The 16,866-nt window shown below is 50.1% G+C and overlaps 2 protein-coding genes across 3 annotated transcripts in view; both read right to left on the bottom strand.

Moving 5' to 3' along the window:
- Opa3 (outer mitochondrial membrane lipid metabolism regulator OPA3) overlaps positions 1-6,027 on the bottom strand; it is a 19,320-nt gene extending 13,293 nt beyond the window's left edge. The window contains exon 1 of the mRNA XM_021168404.2: positions 5,788-6,027. Coding sequence (XP_021024063.1) covers positions 5,788-5,929 — 142 coding nt within the window. The 5' untranslated portion in view covers positions 5,930-6,027. The remainder of the gene's footprint in view (positions 1-5,787) is intronic.
- A 4,965-nt stretch (positions 6,028-10,992) lies between these two features.
- Gpr4 (G protein-coupled receptor 4) overlaps positions 10,993-16,866 on the bottom strand; it is an 11,007-nt gene continuing 5,133 nt past the window's right edge. For both annotated transcript variants that reach the window (XM_021167955.1, XM_021167956.1), the window contains exons 2-3: positions 16,436-16,516; positions 10,993-12,934 (exon numbers count right to left, since the gene is read on the bottom strand). In XM_021167955.1, the coding sequence (XP_021023614.1) occupies positions 11,064-12,161 (1,098 nt within the window). In that variant the 5' untranslated portion in view covers positions 12,162-12,934; positions 16,436-16,516 and the 3' untranslated portion in view covers positions 10,993-11,063. The remainder of the gene's footprint in view (positions 12,935-16,435; positions 16,517-16,866) is intronic.

Raw genomic sequence — 16,866 nt, 5'->3', positions numbered from 1 at the left:
TGTGGCTCAGTGGTAGAGCCCCTGCCTAGAATCCCCCAGTGAGGGACTGGGGGCTTGGCTCAGTGGTAGAGCCCCTGCCTAGAATCCCCCAGTGAGGGGCTGGGGGCGTGGCTCAGTGGTAGAGCCCCTGCCTAGAATCCCCCAGTGAGGGCCTGAGGGGTGTGGCTCAGTGGTAGATCTCCTGCCTAGCATGCTTGAGGCTCTGAGTTCAATCCTTAATTTTATAAAGAAAAAAATATTTTTCCTTTGTCATAATAACTTATAAAAGTGTCAGGACACTCAAAAACAGAGTACAAAACCAGGGCCCAGGAAGGTTAACTAACTTGCCCAGGTTCCTTAGGCTGGCTGTGGGCCATGCTATGCTATCAGTGGCCTCAGAGCATGCTGAGGGCACTGGTCATCAGTCATAAGTACTCAACTCTGCAGAAAGGCAGTGGTGTGCCCAGGACACCCAGAGGAAATCACAAAGCAGAGACACAAGGGCAGACAGCCCTTATCAGTGTGCCAAGCCCTATTCTCACATGACAACAGACTCCATGCCCTCCCAGCCACTGAAAACAACCAGTCCACAGGCTCTAGGTCAGAGTCTTCCACTATCATACAGGAATCTCGGGGGTAAGTTTTATGACTACCTCCTTTTGTTGTTTTGACAGAATCTCATGTAGCCCAGGCTGACCTCAAACTGGCTAGTAACCAAGATGAACCTTGAACATACTTCCTCCTGTCCTCAGACTCCCAGGGCTGGCATTACAGACATGCACAACAAAGGCCAGATGTTTGCCTGGTTTTGAAATACAGAATAAATGCTCAGAGAGGGCAACCTGCTCTGAATATCACACAGCCAATCAGTGGTGATACCAGGATTCAAATCCAAGGGTGCCTGCACTGTGGTCAAGTATGCCAGTTTATGTTTCCTGCACTGTCTGTGGCCGGCACTCAGGGCTGCTCCGACTGACAGAGCCATAGGGATAACACTGTGCACATCCAGGCCCTACCCTTAATGGCCCACAGCACTCACTTCCTGCTGAACGGGACTGTGATGAGTGGGCTGGGAGCCTGGTGGAGAGGACTACAGGGAGAAGCCATGGGACCTAGCGGTACTACTCCACGGTGGCACCTGCCACCTGTCACTCAGCTCCTGCACCCCAACAGAGCCCAGCCAGCCACAGACTAAAGAAACAAAGGGGTCGTCAGGCTGGAGAGATGGCTCAGTGGTTAAGAGCACTGACTGCTCTTCCAAAGATCCTGAGTTGAATTCCCAGCCACCATATGGTGGCTCACAGACATCTACAATGTGATCTGATGCCCTCTTTTGGTGTGTCTGAAGAGAGCAACAGTGTACTTACATACATAAAATAAATAAATACATAAATAATCTAAAAAAAAAAAAAAGGAAAAAGAAACAAAGGGTGGGTCACTGCTGTCAGGTGTGGTGGTAAATACCTGTAATCTTATTGTTGTGGAGGCTAAGGCAGGAAATTCACATGCATTTGATTGAGACCAGCCTGATCTCACTGTGTAAATCTGTCTCAAACACCCCCCTCCCCCCAAAAAAAGAACCTTCCAGAGCTGGAGCTGGCTCTGAGGTTAAGAGCATTTCCTCCTCTTGCAGAGGACCTGAGCTGGGCTCCCAGCACCCTGTCACTCACAACCATCTGTACCCCAGCTCCAAGGGATCTGACTCCCTCTTCTGGTCTCCTAGGGTACCTGCACACATGTGGCACACACCCATACACATAAATAAAAATATACCTTGTTTTTTTCTTAATTTAAACAAGAAAGAAAAGGCCGGGCGTGGTGGCGCAAGCCTTTAATCCCAGCACTCAGGAGGCAGAGGCAGGCGGATTTCTGAGTTCAAGGCCAGCCTGGTCTACAAAGTGAGTTCCAGGACAAGACAGCGAAGGCTATACAGAGAAACCCTGTCTCAAAAAACAAAAACAAAAATAAAAAAATACAAATAAAAAAAAAAAGAAGGAAAAGGAGTTAGTGGGTTGCAAGTGTGAGACACCATGCCTAGCCTTCGAGTGTTTTTTCCCCCTAGAGCTCCAGCAGGAGTGTAGTCCCCAGAAGTTTCTGCTAGTGGTTAAGAGAGTACAGACTTAGACGGTGAAGACTCAAAAGTGGAGCCTCTAGGCCCTAAGATCACTAGGATGGAAGTCAAGGACAGAATTCCAGACTCCTGATGGCATTATAAACAGAGACGAGCCACAAACACAGTGATGTCCCAGAACTCTAACAGCAAGTAGGCCATGAAAAGAGCTGAGCCTATGCAAATGATACCCAGGCTCTGAGCTAAATAAACCTCTTTTCTTTATACAATTAGTCTGCCTCAGGTATTTGGTTACAGTGATGAAAATACAACTAATACAAAAGTGGGCATCTCTGAAGGACCACAGTCTTGCTTACTGCATGTGGCAAACTAGGAAAATGAGCAGCACACTAGAAAGAAAGAAACACAAGTGAACCAGGGTCTTCCTGCCCAAAGTCCCCCTCAGCTCCTTGGAAGCACGTGTGACACACGTTGTAATGGAGGCCCAGGGAAAAGAGCACTCTGAACTTGCAGCACATGTCTAAATCCTAGCACTCAAAAGACCTCCGCAGCAAGAGGATGGCCACAAGTTCCAGGCCAGCACCCAGAACTGTACAACACTTTCTCTTCAAAAGCCAGAAAAACAAAACAAGACGATTGCCTTCCAGGAGTGTGGATCACCTGAGACAGGCAGGAACTACAGGGCGGGCTTCTGCTTCATGACTACTGCAGTGCCGGGGACTTCTTCCCTGTATTCTCTCAGCTGTAGCAGCCACAATGGCCTTCCCAGCTGTGAGGATAAGGCTCACAGGGGAACACAAAACAGTGAAATTGTTGAAGCCATACAGTAAGATGTATAGATTTCCATGCCTGTACACCTGCATGTGGCAGGGAGAGACGGGGATCAAAAGCCTGAGGTCATCCTCTAGTACATGGCAAGTGTGAGGCCCGCTGGGCTACATGAGAGCCAGTCACAAAAAGTTAGTAAATTATGCCTTGAGGCTGAGCTGTGATTCAGTGGTAAAGTTCTTACCCAGTGCACACAAGACCCTGTGTTCCATCTTCAAGGCCACACACACACACACACACACACACTGTCAACACACACTCACCATACACACATGCAAATGCACATGCACACTCAGGCATAGGATCAGATCCTATACCCCTTAAGGATCAGAACCTTCTAATGAGCCCTGCCCCCTCAGGAAAAAAGCCCAGGTGTTTCCAGTGGTCAGGCTCTGTCCTCACGTGAGCGCTCCCCCCATTGCCTTGGTCTCCTCCATTCCATGTGCGGAGGCAGGGCGACCTTTGAAGAACCCCTGCTTACAGAGCTCCTTTCACCTCATTTCTTTTCTTCCACAGAAGTTGTTGCTACCTAACAGGCTTTTATTTTTTGGTTTTGAAACTGAGGCTTAAGTTACAGCCCAGGCTGGCCTCAAACTCGAGGTACTCCTCCTGCCTCCGTGTCCCAAGTGCTGGAATGTGCCCCCATGCCTGGCTAGACTTCCTATTTTATATTTTAGGCATTGATTCTGGTTGTGGCCTATCTTCGATGATAGGAATCCCTGAGGCCTGGATTTCTTTACATCTTCATATTCCTCACAGTAAGACAGCATTTCAGGCTGCATAAATGCACAGAGGACATCCATACAGGGGGAGAGCAAGGCTACTGCAACCACTAAGGACTAGGCTGGGAGAATACAGCCTGGACCGCAGTAGGCAGGCACTAACTGCTCCTGTCTTTCAATAGCCTCTGTACAGAACTGGAAACAGAGGCTCAGGTGGGTTATGTTCCCCTGCCCAAAGCCATCATTTAAGGGGTAGGGTAAAGCCGTTCCCTAAACCACAAAGCTAAAACTAGTCCCAGGACTTGGAAGAAAAGCAGGAAGCTGAACAAGCCCGGAGGTCCAGAGTCCACGGCTAGGCTCTGGCACAAGCCTCTACCACGATGAACTGACTGTAATGGAGTGTGATCTTGGAGAGTGACCAAATTCCTGCCTGCGATGGCTTACTTTTTTTCTTCTATAAATTTAAGTTGTCATCCCTGGCTTGTGTCCTGCAGATCTTGGAACTCACTTTATAAGTAAAGCTAGTTCATAACTTGCACTGACTCTCCTGCCTCTGCCTTCCAAGTGCTGAGATTGACGAACATATGGGACCAGTTTGTTTGTTTGTTTGTTTTGTTTTGTAGCCAGGGTTTCTCTGTGTAATAGCCCTAGCTGTCCTATAACTCACTCTGTGGACCAGGCTGGCCTTGAACTCAGAGATCTGAAATCTACCTGCCTCTGCTTCCCAAGTGCTGGGATTAAAGGCATACACCACCATGCCAGGCTGGTTTGTCTGTTTGGTTATTTAGTTATTTACTTATTTATCTTCGGTTTTGAGACAAGGTCTCATGTAGCCCAGACTGAACTCAATCAGGTATCTCAAGGTATCTGACCTCCTGTTCCTATTGTCTCAACCTCCCAAACACTGGGGTGTGAGTCTATACCATCACACCTTGCTTCAAAAATCCAAAAATTTCCCCTGCAAGACCTTTGGCCCTGGCAGAAGCTCCACCAAAACCCAAAATGACCAAGAATCTTATTAAACACACATGTGGAGGAGAAAAGTCAAGGGTCCCCTTAGTGCCCATGTTCCACCCTTGGAGCCAACAATGTCCCTCAGTGGTCTGGTGAGATTCTCCTCACCCTTCAGTCTCAGTTGGAATATTCCCTCTACCGGGAAGTGCTCTTTGTACTCCATGTCTGGTCAGGTACCTAGTGGGCTCTACCATCCCATCTAGATTGTCACTGTATGTATGAGTCTTGGTTCGACAGACTGGTACTGGCATAGACCCTGTTGTTTCATAAGCAGGGTCAGCTCAAAACAAACACTCATCATATCATTTATAAGCTACATGGGGCGTTGGATAAACATGAACAGTAGTTCTTGGCAAATTACAAAGACTTCCCCCTCGTCTCTGCTTTACAGAGATAGATCAGTCTTTTCTAGGAGCACACATCTAGTGCGTTTGCGAAGCAAGTGAGGTCTCTGCTCAGGAGACTCCCTTGGCTCACCCGGCTGCTCTAAACTCGAGACTGCCTACAGTTCCTGACAGTTCTGAGGTAACGCGGACATATTAGGACCGTATCTCCCAGTGTCGGGCTAAGAAGCCTGCACGGTGCGGCTAATGAACGAAAAGGATCGGTGTGAGGAAACTCATAAATAAACGGAAGGACGCCCATTCTGGGTTCATCCTTTTGCCAGGTCGCAAGATTCCAACACCATCACGACCCTAACTCAGTGTAAAACTAACGCACAAGCTCCGTGCTCTAAACCCAGGGTGATACGCAAATCACCCACAGGGCCGGAGGGAAACTGAAGGACAAGCTGGGGTTTCTGTAGTCAAGTGTCTCTCTTAAGGATGCCTCCGTAACGGAACGCTAAGGGGGCTTCTTCTCGGTCCCGCCCCTAACTTCTGACAATAAGCTCCACCCTAGTGTTTCTCACACCTCATCCTATTGGCTGGTGTAGACGTCAACCGCCAGAAGCCCTCTTCTCTATTGGCTTGCATTCCAAACTCGCGCGGTGACGCCCCTGACTGCTCTCCCTTCTTCCCTATTGGGTGAGTGACACGCCCCTCTAGCAGAAGCCATCCTCATTGGCTATAGCGTTTTGCCGGTTCGCGCCGGGATTGGTCAAGCACAGACGCCGTTCCCCTGAACCAGAAAGATCGGGAATGGAAGGGCTAGAGGCCTTGGGGTGAGACTCACGCTGGGCTGGCGGTAGGCAGATGTAGGTCTTGAAGAACTCGCTGCGGCGGGCGGCATCCTTGATACGGTTGGCCAGCGGCTTGCTAACCTGCCGGATGCCCAAGTAGAACAGCTTCGCCATGGGGAACGCGCCCACCACCATCTCGGCGGCCGCCCTGGGGCACGCGCAACCTTGCTGACTGGGCGGGGCGCCGCCGACCTCGCCGTTCCTCCCCCGCCCGCCCGTGGGCCGTGCGTGCTTGCGTAAGGAAGGACTTGCCTACGTGCCTACGTAGGAGCGTGCGTTTGCACGCTCGCGGCGGGGGTGGTGGGGAGGGTGTTTGTCTGTTGGGGGGGGCGCTCGTGACGTCACCGCGTCGACGCCTCGACGTCCGTACGTTGGGTATGCAAATGTACGGCGGAAGTGAAGCGTCAGAGGGCGGTGCCGTTAAACGGCCGCTCGTGGGAGCGTGGCCGGAGCCCTAGTCCCGACGTACTGACGTCACCGCGTCTTGCGTGATGTCACGTACTGAGTCGACTTCCCTGCCCATAGGAGGCGCCTGGTGAGTCCCAATTAAATCTAAAGATTTTAACCGCCTTCCCCGCGGTTAGCGCCCTCGCCGGGGAGGGGAGCGAGTCAGCGCGTAGTCATACAGACCTGCTGCTTTACTCACTCTCTGAAGTTGGAGGAGTGACTCAACCCTTCAGGAAGTCGGTTCGTTCTTTTTTTTTTTTTGTTGGTTTTTTTTTTTTCCCCCTAATTGTTTTTAAAAGCCGGTCTCGTGTAACCCAGCCTGGCTCCGAACTCAGTGTGTAGCCTACGCTGTCCTTGGAACTCCTGATCCTCCTGTGTCTGTGCCGCAGTGCGGTGCTGGGATCACAGTCCTGCGCTACGCGGCCCAGCATCGATGTCACACATAACAGTACCTGTCTTGTGTTTTCTGTGTTGTGAGGCTTGTATCTCTGAACCCCAAGGCATTTCCCATCTTAGGACGGGGGCTCCACCACTGAGCAAGACTCCAGCTCCTCCCGGGGTCGGGGGGCGGTTAGGCGGTGACTCTATTGCTGAGCCATGCTCCAAACCCCTCACTGAGTGGCTCTATTAGTCAGCTTTATGTGTGAATCCTGAATGTAAAACACAGGAAGTAACTACATGTAGAGCATGTCCCGCAGAAGCCCAAATGTGCACTACAGCTAATCCATCCTTTTCCCAAGTCACTGAGTGAAAGACTGAGGGGCCCATAAGAACGGGGTGACACGGAGCTTCTCAGCCACCACATTGCCTAATATCACTGGTTCTCAAGCAGCCTCACTTCCTCCTTTGGAGGGTAAGGGTCCCCAGGGAGCTGGCTCAGGAAGGAGCTTTAAGGACACATCCCAGACTGTCCTCCCTTACCCAGCAGGGAGCAAAATCATATAAACAAAGTCAAGACTTAGTTGAGAGAAATTCCTGGATGGTGGCGTGAGGATGGGTAGTTGGGGACGGGAAGGGACAGGAAGGCAAAAGAGCAGAGGGGTCATGGCTATCAAGAGGAAAAACTGGTGACACATAGCCAGGGGACCCCGGACTTTCCCATCGTGTCTTTGGTCAACTCACATCAGGGGACCTGTGCTTCATTTATATTGGTGGCAGCTGGGCCTGGTGTCACACAGCTGTCATGGAAGCACTCAAGAAGCTGAAGCAGGAGGATGGAATGTTCTAGGTCAGCCTGGTCTACATAATGAATTCAAGGTCAGCCTGGGCAACTTGAGTCCTGACTCAAAATAAAATGTACAAAAATAAAATAAGATGTCCATCAAAGGGGCGAGGTGTAGCTGTGTTTGGTAAAAGCTCTTGCCTAGCTTTTATAAGACCCTGGGTTCGATGTCCACTACTGGGAAGAAATCAGGAGGGCTGGAGATATGGCTCAGTGGTTAAGAGCACTGACTGCTCTTCTGAAGGTCCTGAGTTCAAATCCCAGTAACCACATGGTGGCTCACAACCACCCATAATGAGATCTGATGCCCCCTTCTGGTGTGTCTGAAGACAGCTACAGTGTACTTACATGTAATAATAAATAAATCTTTAAAAAAAAGAAATCAGGAAGAGCGTGTGTGACCTTGACATCTAAATTATGAAGAATGTCCAGAATCTTTTTTTTTAAGATTTATTTGTTTATTTATTTATTTTATGTGTGAATACATTGTCGCTGTTTTCAGACACACCAGAAGAGATCAATAGATTCCATTACAGATGGTTGTGAGCCACTATATGGTTGCTGGGAATTGAACTCAGGACCTCTGGAAGAGCAGCTAGTGCTCTGAAGGGCTGAGCGATCTCTCCAGCCCCGAATGTCCCGAGTGTTGAGAACCACTCTTGCAGGAGTCCTTCTGAAGACGTGTGTCTGGTGAGCTCCATGGTCTCTTTGGATAGCACCTTCCCCTTCACTTTTCATTTTGAGTTATGTGCATATGTGTGTACCTGTGTGTGGGGTATGTGCACGTGAGTACTGCCCACAGAGGACAGAAGAGGACGCTGGAACCCCTAGAGCTGGAATCACAGGTATTTGTGAGCCACCTGACATAGTGCTGGGATCAGAACTCAGGCCCTCTGGGAGAGCAGTCCATCTCTTAGCCACGGAGCCATGCCTCCAGAGCCTCCACTTCCCATGCTACAGACATCCCAACTGAGGCTCAAGCTTCCACATGACTCAGGGTGGAGATGACACTTCTTGAGTTGCAGTCCAGGGTCATCTTCTAACCCTTGTGGCCAAAGGACCTCCTAGGGAGTCTAGGATCCCTGGGAAGGCTTTAAGAAACCTCTAAACTGGTATGTAAGTCTTCCTTTCTGATTGTGTCCTTAGTTCTCAGAACAGCTTCCAGCACACAGTAGGTGTTCAATACGTTTTGTTTGTCTTGCTTTGTTGCAAAGACAGAATCTTGTTATACAACCCAGTTTAGCCTCAAACTTATGGTCCTCTTGCACTGGTCTTGAGGGTTCTGGGGTACAGGGCTGCACCACCATGCAGAGATGCCTCCATCTCCTTCTCCTTCCCAAGTCAGTGCTTTCTGAAGCCCCTCCACTCCACTCCCCTTTCCCTTACCCACAAACCTGCTTCTTTACTAAGTGCTTTTGTAGCCCCCAGTCCTCTTCACGCCTTCTCTTCAGTTCTCTGAGAAGGGTTCCATGGGACTTTTCAGATGACAGAGAGACACTCTGTGTGTGTGTGTGTGTGTGTGTGTGTGTGAGAGAGAGAGAGAGAGATTTTCCCATCTCAGCGGCCTGTTTCTACACCATAGAGACATCTGCCATTTCTTGACTCCAGGGGTGGAGCAGGCTAGCCAGAGCTAGGCACTTCCTCTCCCCTCCTATTTGGTGAAAGGAGCCACTACAGCATCTGGATCACTCATTAAGACACAAAGAGGAAGGGATATCATTAGCTACGTCAGGCAGGCAGCCCTGGCCACCCTGGGCGTGGGAATAGACACAGATAGGGGAGGAACAGGGAGGCCCCAGCACTGTAAGACCTTCCACCCTTTGCCCTGCAGCCTCTTCAGTGACTATCCTGGACCAGGGCGTGGGCTGGTTCCCAGAGGCCCCTTGGGCACCCTTTTCCCAGAATGGACCAGGGACTCGAGTTACACAATCCCTCAGGCTCTCTGTTTCTTCTACTAAGTCTTCCTTCAAAATAAGTCCTAAAAACTGGTCCCTTCTCGAAAAACAAAACAAAAACAAAAAAAACCAAACTGGTCCCACTGGCATGGTGGCATGCCTTTAATCCCAGTACTCAAGAGGCAGAAGAAAAGGGGTGTCTGGGTTCTAAGCCAGCCAGGGTTACACAATGAGACCTGTCCAAAAAAATCAACCTGGTCCTGATGGCATAGGCCCATCATCGCAGGTATTCAAGAGACTGAGGCAGGGAGATGACAAGTTAGAGGCCTGTATGAACTACAAAGAGTTCTGAACCAGCCTTGGCAACTAACCAAGACTAAGAGGGAAATGGGTGTGTGGGCAGACCCCAGAATCAGCTTCTAGTACAAAAACAAATGAGGGTCAATGGATGGGCCAGTAAGATGGCTGAGCAGGTCAAGTTCCCCAGGCCTGGAGACCTGAGTGACTCCCTGGACCCCTCATGGTGGATGGAGAGAACTGATTCCCTAAGCTGTCCTCTGACCGCCACAGCAGTGATGTGGCAGAACACCAACCCCACAGTAAGTAAATAAATATAATTTTAAAAGGAGTTGTCCCTGGGTGTGGTGCCCCTCAATCCCACCACCAAGGAGGGAGGCAGAGGCTGATGGATCTCTGCATCGAGACCAGCCTGGTCTATACACACAGAAAACCCTGTCTCAGGAAAACAAAAACCCTAAATTAAAAAGGGATAGGGGAGTTGTCCTGCTATGTTTATTTTTTATTGTTAGTCCTACTTCCCTGATAGCAGGATCTGGTCTTCACAGACCAACCTAATCTCTGAGGCAAGATGTGATTGGACAGGTGCATGAATGGATGCTCTTCCTGTCCTGGGCGTCCTTTCTAAACCAGCCCTGCTTACGATTCCTTCAGGCAGGCTGCCCAGATTGACTCTTACCTGCTCTTGACAGTCCCTGTCCTCCTTCACCATCTGAGACTGAGAGAATGCTGTTTGTGTAGAATCTCAGAATACCTCTGCTTGACATAGCAGTTAACATCTGTAAGCCTAGCACTTGGGAAGCTGAGGAAGGAAGACCATTACCTCAAAGCCAGACTGCGGTAAATAGCTACACTCTTTCCAAAATACAAACAAGAAGGAATTACCAGCATGCTAGGTATTACCAGAGTGCATTCTAGGCAGGGGCTCTCCCACTGAGCCATGCCCCCAGCCCCTCACTGGGAATTTTAGATAAAAACTGCTAGATTACATCCCCGGGCTTTGTTGTATTTAATATTTTGAGACAGGGCTTCACTTTGTGGTCTTGAACTTCCAAATCTTTCCTCGGCCTCCCAAGTAGCTGGAATCACACACTTGTAGCATCCGATCAGACTCATCTGTCCTTATCTGCCAGAAACCAAGCAGTTGGCTTAATTATCCCCTCATCCCAAACTCTCCATGGCTGGCTCCCCATCTGGGAGCCCATGATGACAAACTCCTGGCTGTGTCGTTCCCCTTCAGACCCTGCTGGGATTAAGTGAATCATTGGGTATCATAGTGGAAGAAGATGACTGAGAGAGACACAAAAACCTCATTTTTTTCTTGTATTCTTATGAATATTCACATGGACATATTTACACACATTTGCATACAACCGGAAGGGTGCAGGATGAGAGTTGGGCATGGGGCTCACTGTGCCGGGGGCAGCAGCACCTTCAGTGGCACCTGGTCCCCCTGGGCAGTCGGAGGCACTGCCCAGACAGCCCCGGACGACTTGCCGGTGGCGCTCCTCTTGGAGGTCAAGGGTGTCTCCAGGGTGAGGGAAGCATTGGCCATCTCCTGGGGCTTGTTGCTGGCCAGGAAGCGGAGGAGGTTGTGCAGGGCCTTGGCCACATCACTGCGGGCACCCTCGTTGACCAGGCAGTAGAGGATGGGGTCAGCCACGCAATTGAGGCTGGTGAAGGCCAGGGAGCTGTGGTAGGCAGAAAAGACTCGCTCCTCGAAGCCACAGTCCCAGGGCCGGCCCAGGTAGACGGCGCTGCGAGACAGCAGGAGAGCATGGTAAGGTGCAAAGCACACCAGCACAATGGCGATGAGGCTCAGGGCCAGACGTTTGATCTTGACTTTCTCCTGGCGCTCAGTGGACACACTGCTCTGCACTGCCCTCAGGATGCCACGGTAGCTCAGCAACATGAGTGCCCAGGGGAAGAGGAAGCCCACAAAGACGCGGTACAGATTCATCCAGGCCACCCAACGCTCCATGGGGAACTTCTCAAAGCAGAAGGTGTGGTTGTAGCGATCACGAAAGAGCTCATCATGGAAGAGCGGTGCAGAATTGGCGCCCAGCTCCGTGGCCCAGACCACAGAGCTCACAGCCACTGCTGTCTTGACCCGGCGCAGGCGTGCAAAGCGCAGAGGATGAGCCACAGCCAGGTAGCGGTCCACGGAGATGCAACACAGGAAAGCGATGCTGATGTAGATGTTGCTGTAGAAGATAAAGCCAAAGAGCTTGCAGGAGCCAGGGCCGTGGATCCAGTTGTCGTGGTGGAGGAAGTAGTCGACCCACAGTGGCAAAGTGCAGATGTACAGCAGGTCTGCAATGCTCAAGTTCATCAGGTAGACGCCCAGCTCATTGCGTTGGCGCACCTGCCGGTAGGCAGCCCACAGGGCCAGGCAGTTGGTGGGCAGCCCCACCCCGATGACGAAGATGTAGAGGGATGGTGGGAAGAGGTGGTCCACTCGAGAGTCCACATGGCAGCCCTCCCCTGTGCCCGTGCTGTTGTCCATCCTGGGCGATAGGGCTTCCCAGGAGCTTCCCCTGGCCCACTGGGGCTACAGGGCCACGGGGGGCGGGAGGCCATCAGGCCCCCTGAGCCCCCTCTTTGGAGGCTCAGGGGAACATCACAGGAGACAGTTCACGAGGACTGAGGTCTGGGTTTGCTTTGTGGCAGGCTAAGCAAAGGGAGGACTTGAGAGGAAGAGTGTCAAGGGATGATGAAGGTAAGGATAAGAGGTGGAACTAATGTCAATGGGCTATCTGTACACACAACCAGAGCACAAAGATGGGGGCACCAGAAAAAAATAGGGCAAGGTAGTGTTTATGGAGGAGATGAAGACACCAGTGGTGTCATGCTTATTGAAATCCTAGGAAGTCAAAATGGACATGGTGAAGTACCAATGGGGTGGAATGTTCTAGAAGACTAAGGGAAGACATGGGAGCATGGAGAGAAGTCACAGAGTTGGCAAGATGCAATTTAAGAGTGCTGGCATCTGCTAGGACACCAGTGGAAAGAGAACTATGTAAAGTCACCAAAGCAGGAAAAAAAATGAGGTGTCCTCTGGGGATAGACAAAGAGGAAGGACTTGTAAAGGCTGGTGACTGCGGGAAGGGATGCTAGCAAACAGGAAGGTGAGTAAGTGGTGGAGCACAGGAGGATTGTGGGTACGAGGGGGACTCCGAAGGGGGTTCCAGGAGACTCGGAGTTGATCCTGGTGGAGACTGAGGAGTGGAGATGAAGTTGTTCCACTCACGACTACATTGAGAGCTGAGATTGCTAGGCCTGAGGGGAGAAAACACATTAGAGAAACTGGCATGGACGTCCATACTGGCCTCCCCAGTACCTTCCCGTTATTACTGTGGAAGACAGAAGGAACACCCCAACAAAGCCTGCTTGAGTATCACCCCAAGGAAGAGATGTCTAAGAGCATGGGGTTGAGGGTGCCAGGCAATAGAAGGGCTTTCCAAATATAAGTTAAAGACCCAACGGGGGCTGGAGAAATGGCTCAGCCATTAAGAGCACTGACTGACTGCTCTTCTGAAGGTCCTGAGTTCAAATCCCAGCAAACACATGGTGGCTCACAACCATCTGTACAGCTATAGTGTACTGGTATACATAAAATAAATAAATAAATCTTAAAAACAACAACAACAAAAAACCCAACAGGTTGACACGTGTCTTTGAATCCAGAAGGTGGAGGCTGGAGAATCAAAATCATCCTCCAGTGCACCTTGGGTTGGAAGCTGTGAAAACCTGTTTCTAAGTAAGCAATGGATGGTGAGCGGTGTGGAGATGGCTCAGTGGGGAAAGGAGCTTGCAGCCAAGCTTTACAACCTGAGTTTGATTCCAGGAGTTCACGCCATGGAAGAAAAGAACTAATTCTATAGGTTGTCCCCTAACTCCTGCATGTATAACATAGCAAGCAGAAGCGCTCACATGTACGCACGCGTGCACATACACACCACACTCATACATTCATATACAGAAAGACAGAAACAGCAGATACAGAGATTTAACAAACTGAAGCAGTGGACCACTCAGATCTGTCCAAGGTCCTGATGCCCACGGTGGGAAATCTCTGCCCTCAGTCCCCTTTCCCAACCAGCCCATTTCCCAGAGCCCCACGCCATAAAAGGGCCTCCTCGGGGTTGACAGTGGGACAGAGCAGGAGCTGTTAGACTCTGAAAAGGTCATGGTCAAGGAGCCTGGGGTTGGTGCCAGCAGTGGGAGAAGCCCTCACAGGCTTCCCTCTCCTTTCCCACTGTCCAGTGAGGACCCAGAACCTTTATTCTGGGAAGATCTACAAGTTTAAAGCAAAAAACACACCCGAAAAGACAGAGGAGGGCTGGAGAGATGGCTCAGCGGTTAAGAGCACTGACTGTTCTTCCAGAGGACCTGAGTTCAAATCCTAGCAACCACATGGTGGCTCACAACCATCTGTAATGGGACCTGATGCCCTCTTCCAATGTGTCTGAAGTCAGCTACAGTACACTCATATACATAAAATACATCTTTAAAAAAAGGTAGAGAACAATCATGCCCCAACCCCTCACCTGATGATTATTTAGTTTATATTCTATATATATTTAGTTTACTCGGATGTATATATTTAGTTTGTATATAGATGGATATAGTTAGTTTTCAGTCTGTATATATTTAGTTTACTCGGATGTAAACCAATCTCACTCCCTCTCTCATGTAGTCCAGGCTGGCTTTGAACCTGGCATGTAATTGAGGATGACCTCAATGCTTCAGCCTTGTGAGTATTGGGATCCCAGGAGTGCTCCACCATACACAGTTTACACAGAGCTTCGATTGTTATCCTGGGTCCCATGCATTCAAGGAAGCACAGAGAACTGGGAAGCCACCTCTTAAAATTGAACTCACTTAAAAACCCAAGAGGTTGCTTGCTGCTAAGCATCACGCCCTGGTTTTATTCCCAATACCACATGCCAAAAGGAGGAAACTCACTCCCAGAAGTTGTTCTCCACACACATGCATGGCAATAAATAAATAAATAAATAAATAAATAAATAAATAAATGTAATTTAAGAGAGAGAGCCGGGCGTGGTGGCGCACGCCTTTAATCCCAGCACTCGGGAGGCAGANGCAGGNGGATTTCTGAGTTCGAGGCCAGCCTGGTCTACAAAGTGAGTTCCAGGACAGCCAGGGCTATACAGAGAAACCCTGTCTCGAAAAGCCAAAAAAAAAAAAAAAAGAAAAGAAAAGAAAAAAAAAGAGAGAGAGAAAAGCGAGAGAGGGAGACAGACAGACTGGTTAAAGCATACTAGACAAATGAGGAAATTATAGTCCAGAAAGGGGAAGGGATAAACCTGGAGTCACACAGTAAGCCTACGAAACTCAAGTCTTTCTTCTTCCCAAGGAAAGTCCTTCCTGCTTTATCTTCAGATAGACCCTGTGTCACTAATCCCTCTCTTGCTGTATGTTACCATCACTGCTCAGGGGCTGGGACAGCATCTGTTCTATCATTCTGCCTCCCTCAATTAACTACAAACAGAGCAATCAGGATGACCTTCTAGGGGAATCTGCTCTTGTTCTTTTCTTCTTGAACTTCCAAAGGCTTCCAAGAGTCCCCCTACCTAGAATCTCCCAGTGAGGGGCTGGGGGTGTGGCTCAGTGGTAGAGGCCCTGCCTAGAATCCTCCAGTGAGGGGTTGGGTGTGTGGCTCAGTGGTAGAGCCTTGCCTAGAATCCCCCAGTGAGGGGCTGGGGGTGTGGCTCGGTAGTAGAGCCCTTGATTACTATGTGCAGGCCCTAGGTTCTTTCTGCATTATTGCAAAACAAAATGAATAGACTTGCCAGAAAATGAAAGCTCCTGGTGCCTGGTGACAGGTCCCAGGCCTCTTCCTAGCTAGCCTGTGCTGATTGCCTACTCCTCCTTTCAGCAATCTCCAATCCAGTCAGCTTCTTTCAGTACTCATTCCTCCACACTCTCTCCCTGACTGGCCTATGGTGTCTTCAGCTCCTCTTCCATGTCCTTTCTCACTCCTACCCACCACTCCTACAACCATCTCCTCACAGCACTGTGTTTGTAGCCTGTTGCCTTCTGTCAGTCTGGAACTTCTTCGGGGACAGGAACCTTGAGTGTCAAGTGGGCTGTCATATTACTCATGTGAGGGACAGTCCTTGCATACAGTAGGTACTTAACAAGTGCCTGGGTATAGAAGTCATTCCAGAAGCCTAGAGGCTGGGAGACTAGAACACCCCGCCCAGTGCTTCTCCCACTGGCTGTCCCTTGCCTCCTCCCAGACTCTACCCCAGGCATCAACAAGCCCTGGGGAGCCTGGGGGAAGAGGCTGCAAGCTGCTAGGAGATTAAAGGGCAGGACCCATCTGCTTCCTGATTGACTTGGAAAGGTCAGGCCTGTCCCGATCCCTAAGGCCAGCACCCTGTGGGGAGTCTTTAGACACCTACCGGTCCCACCCCAGAGCTGGAAACTTCTGGATCCCTTGGAGATGGAATAGGAGGGACTTGTTCCTGGGTAGACCAATGGGAGCCAACCCAGCCTACCATCAATCAAAACCCCCCATCCAGACCAAGTCTTTCCCCCAGTGTCTGTTTCCTCTTTGCCCACCCCCTCTCTGCTGGCTTGCTCTCTGCTCTCTCTCTGTCTCCCGCCCCCTCTTCCTCCCCTCTCCTTTCCTTCAGAAGCCTTAACTTCTGCAAAAGAAGGGCATTGTCTCTACCCTAATCCCATCACACATGAAAATGAAGCATCTTCAGTCACATTTCAGTATTGGGGCCCAGGGAATAGAATGCTTACCTAGAGTCTAACCGTGGCTGCTGGGGTGTGGCTCGGCAGAAGAGTGCTTCTCTAGCAGGCACAAGGTCCTGAGTTCAATCTCTGTTACCACAAAAAGGGAACAGAAGGCTAAATAGAGTGCCAGACACATAGCTCAGTTCATGAAGTATTCGCTTAACAAGCACGGAGCCCTGGGTTGTTCCCCAACACTTCATAAATCAGTCGCATTGGCCCAGGCCTATGATCCCAACAGGTCAGCCTGGGATAAATGAGACCCTGTCTCAAAATGTAAAGAGAAAGAAAGAAAGAAAGAAAGAAAGAAAGAAAGAAAGAAAGAAAGAAAGAAAGAAAGAAAGAGGGCTGGTGAGATGGCTCAGTGGGTAAGAGCACCCGACTGCTCTTCCGAAGGTCCAGAGTTCAAATCCCAGCAACCACATGGTGGCTCACAACCA

This window comes from Mus caroli, chromosome 7 (assembly GCF_900094665.2).
Source record: "Mus caroli chromosome 7, CAROLI_EIJ_v1.1, whole genome shotgun sequence".
NCBI classification, from domain to species: domain Eukaryota; kingdom Metazoa; phylum Chordata; class Mammalia; order Rodentia; family Muridae; genus Mus; species Mus caroli.
The sequence above is the reverse complement of the archived record's forward strand: the minus strand, read 5'-3'. Positions and strand labels throughout refer to the sequence as shown.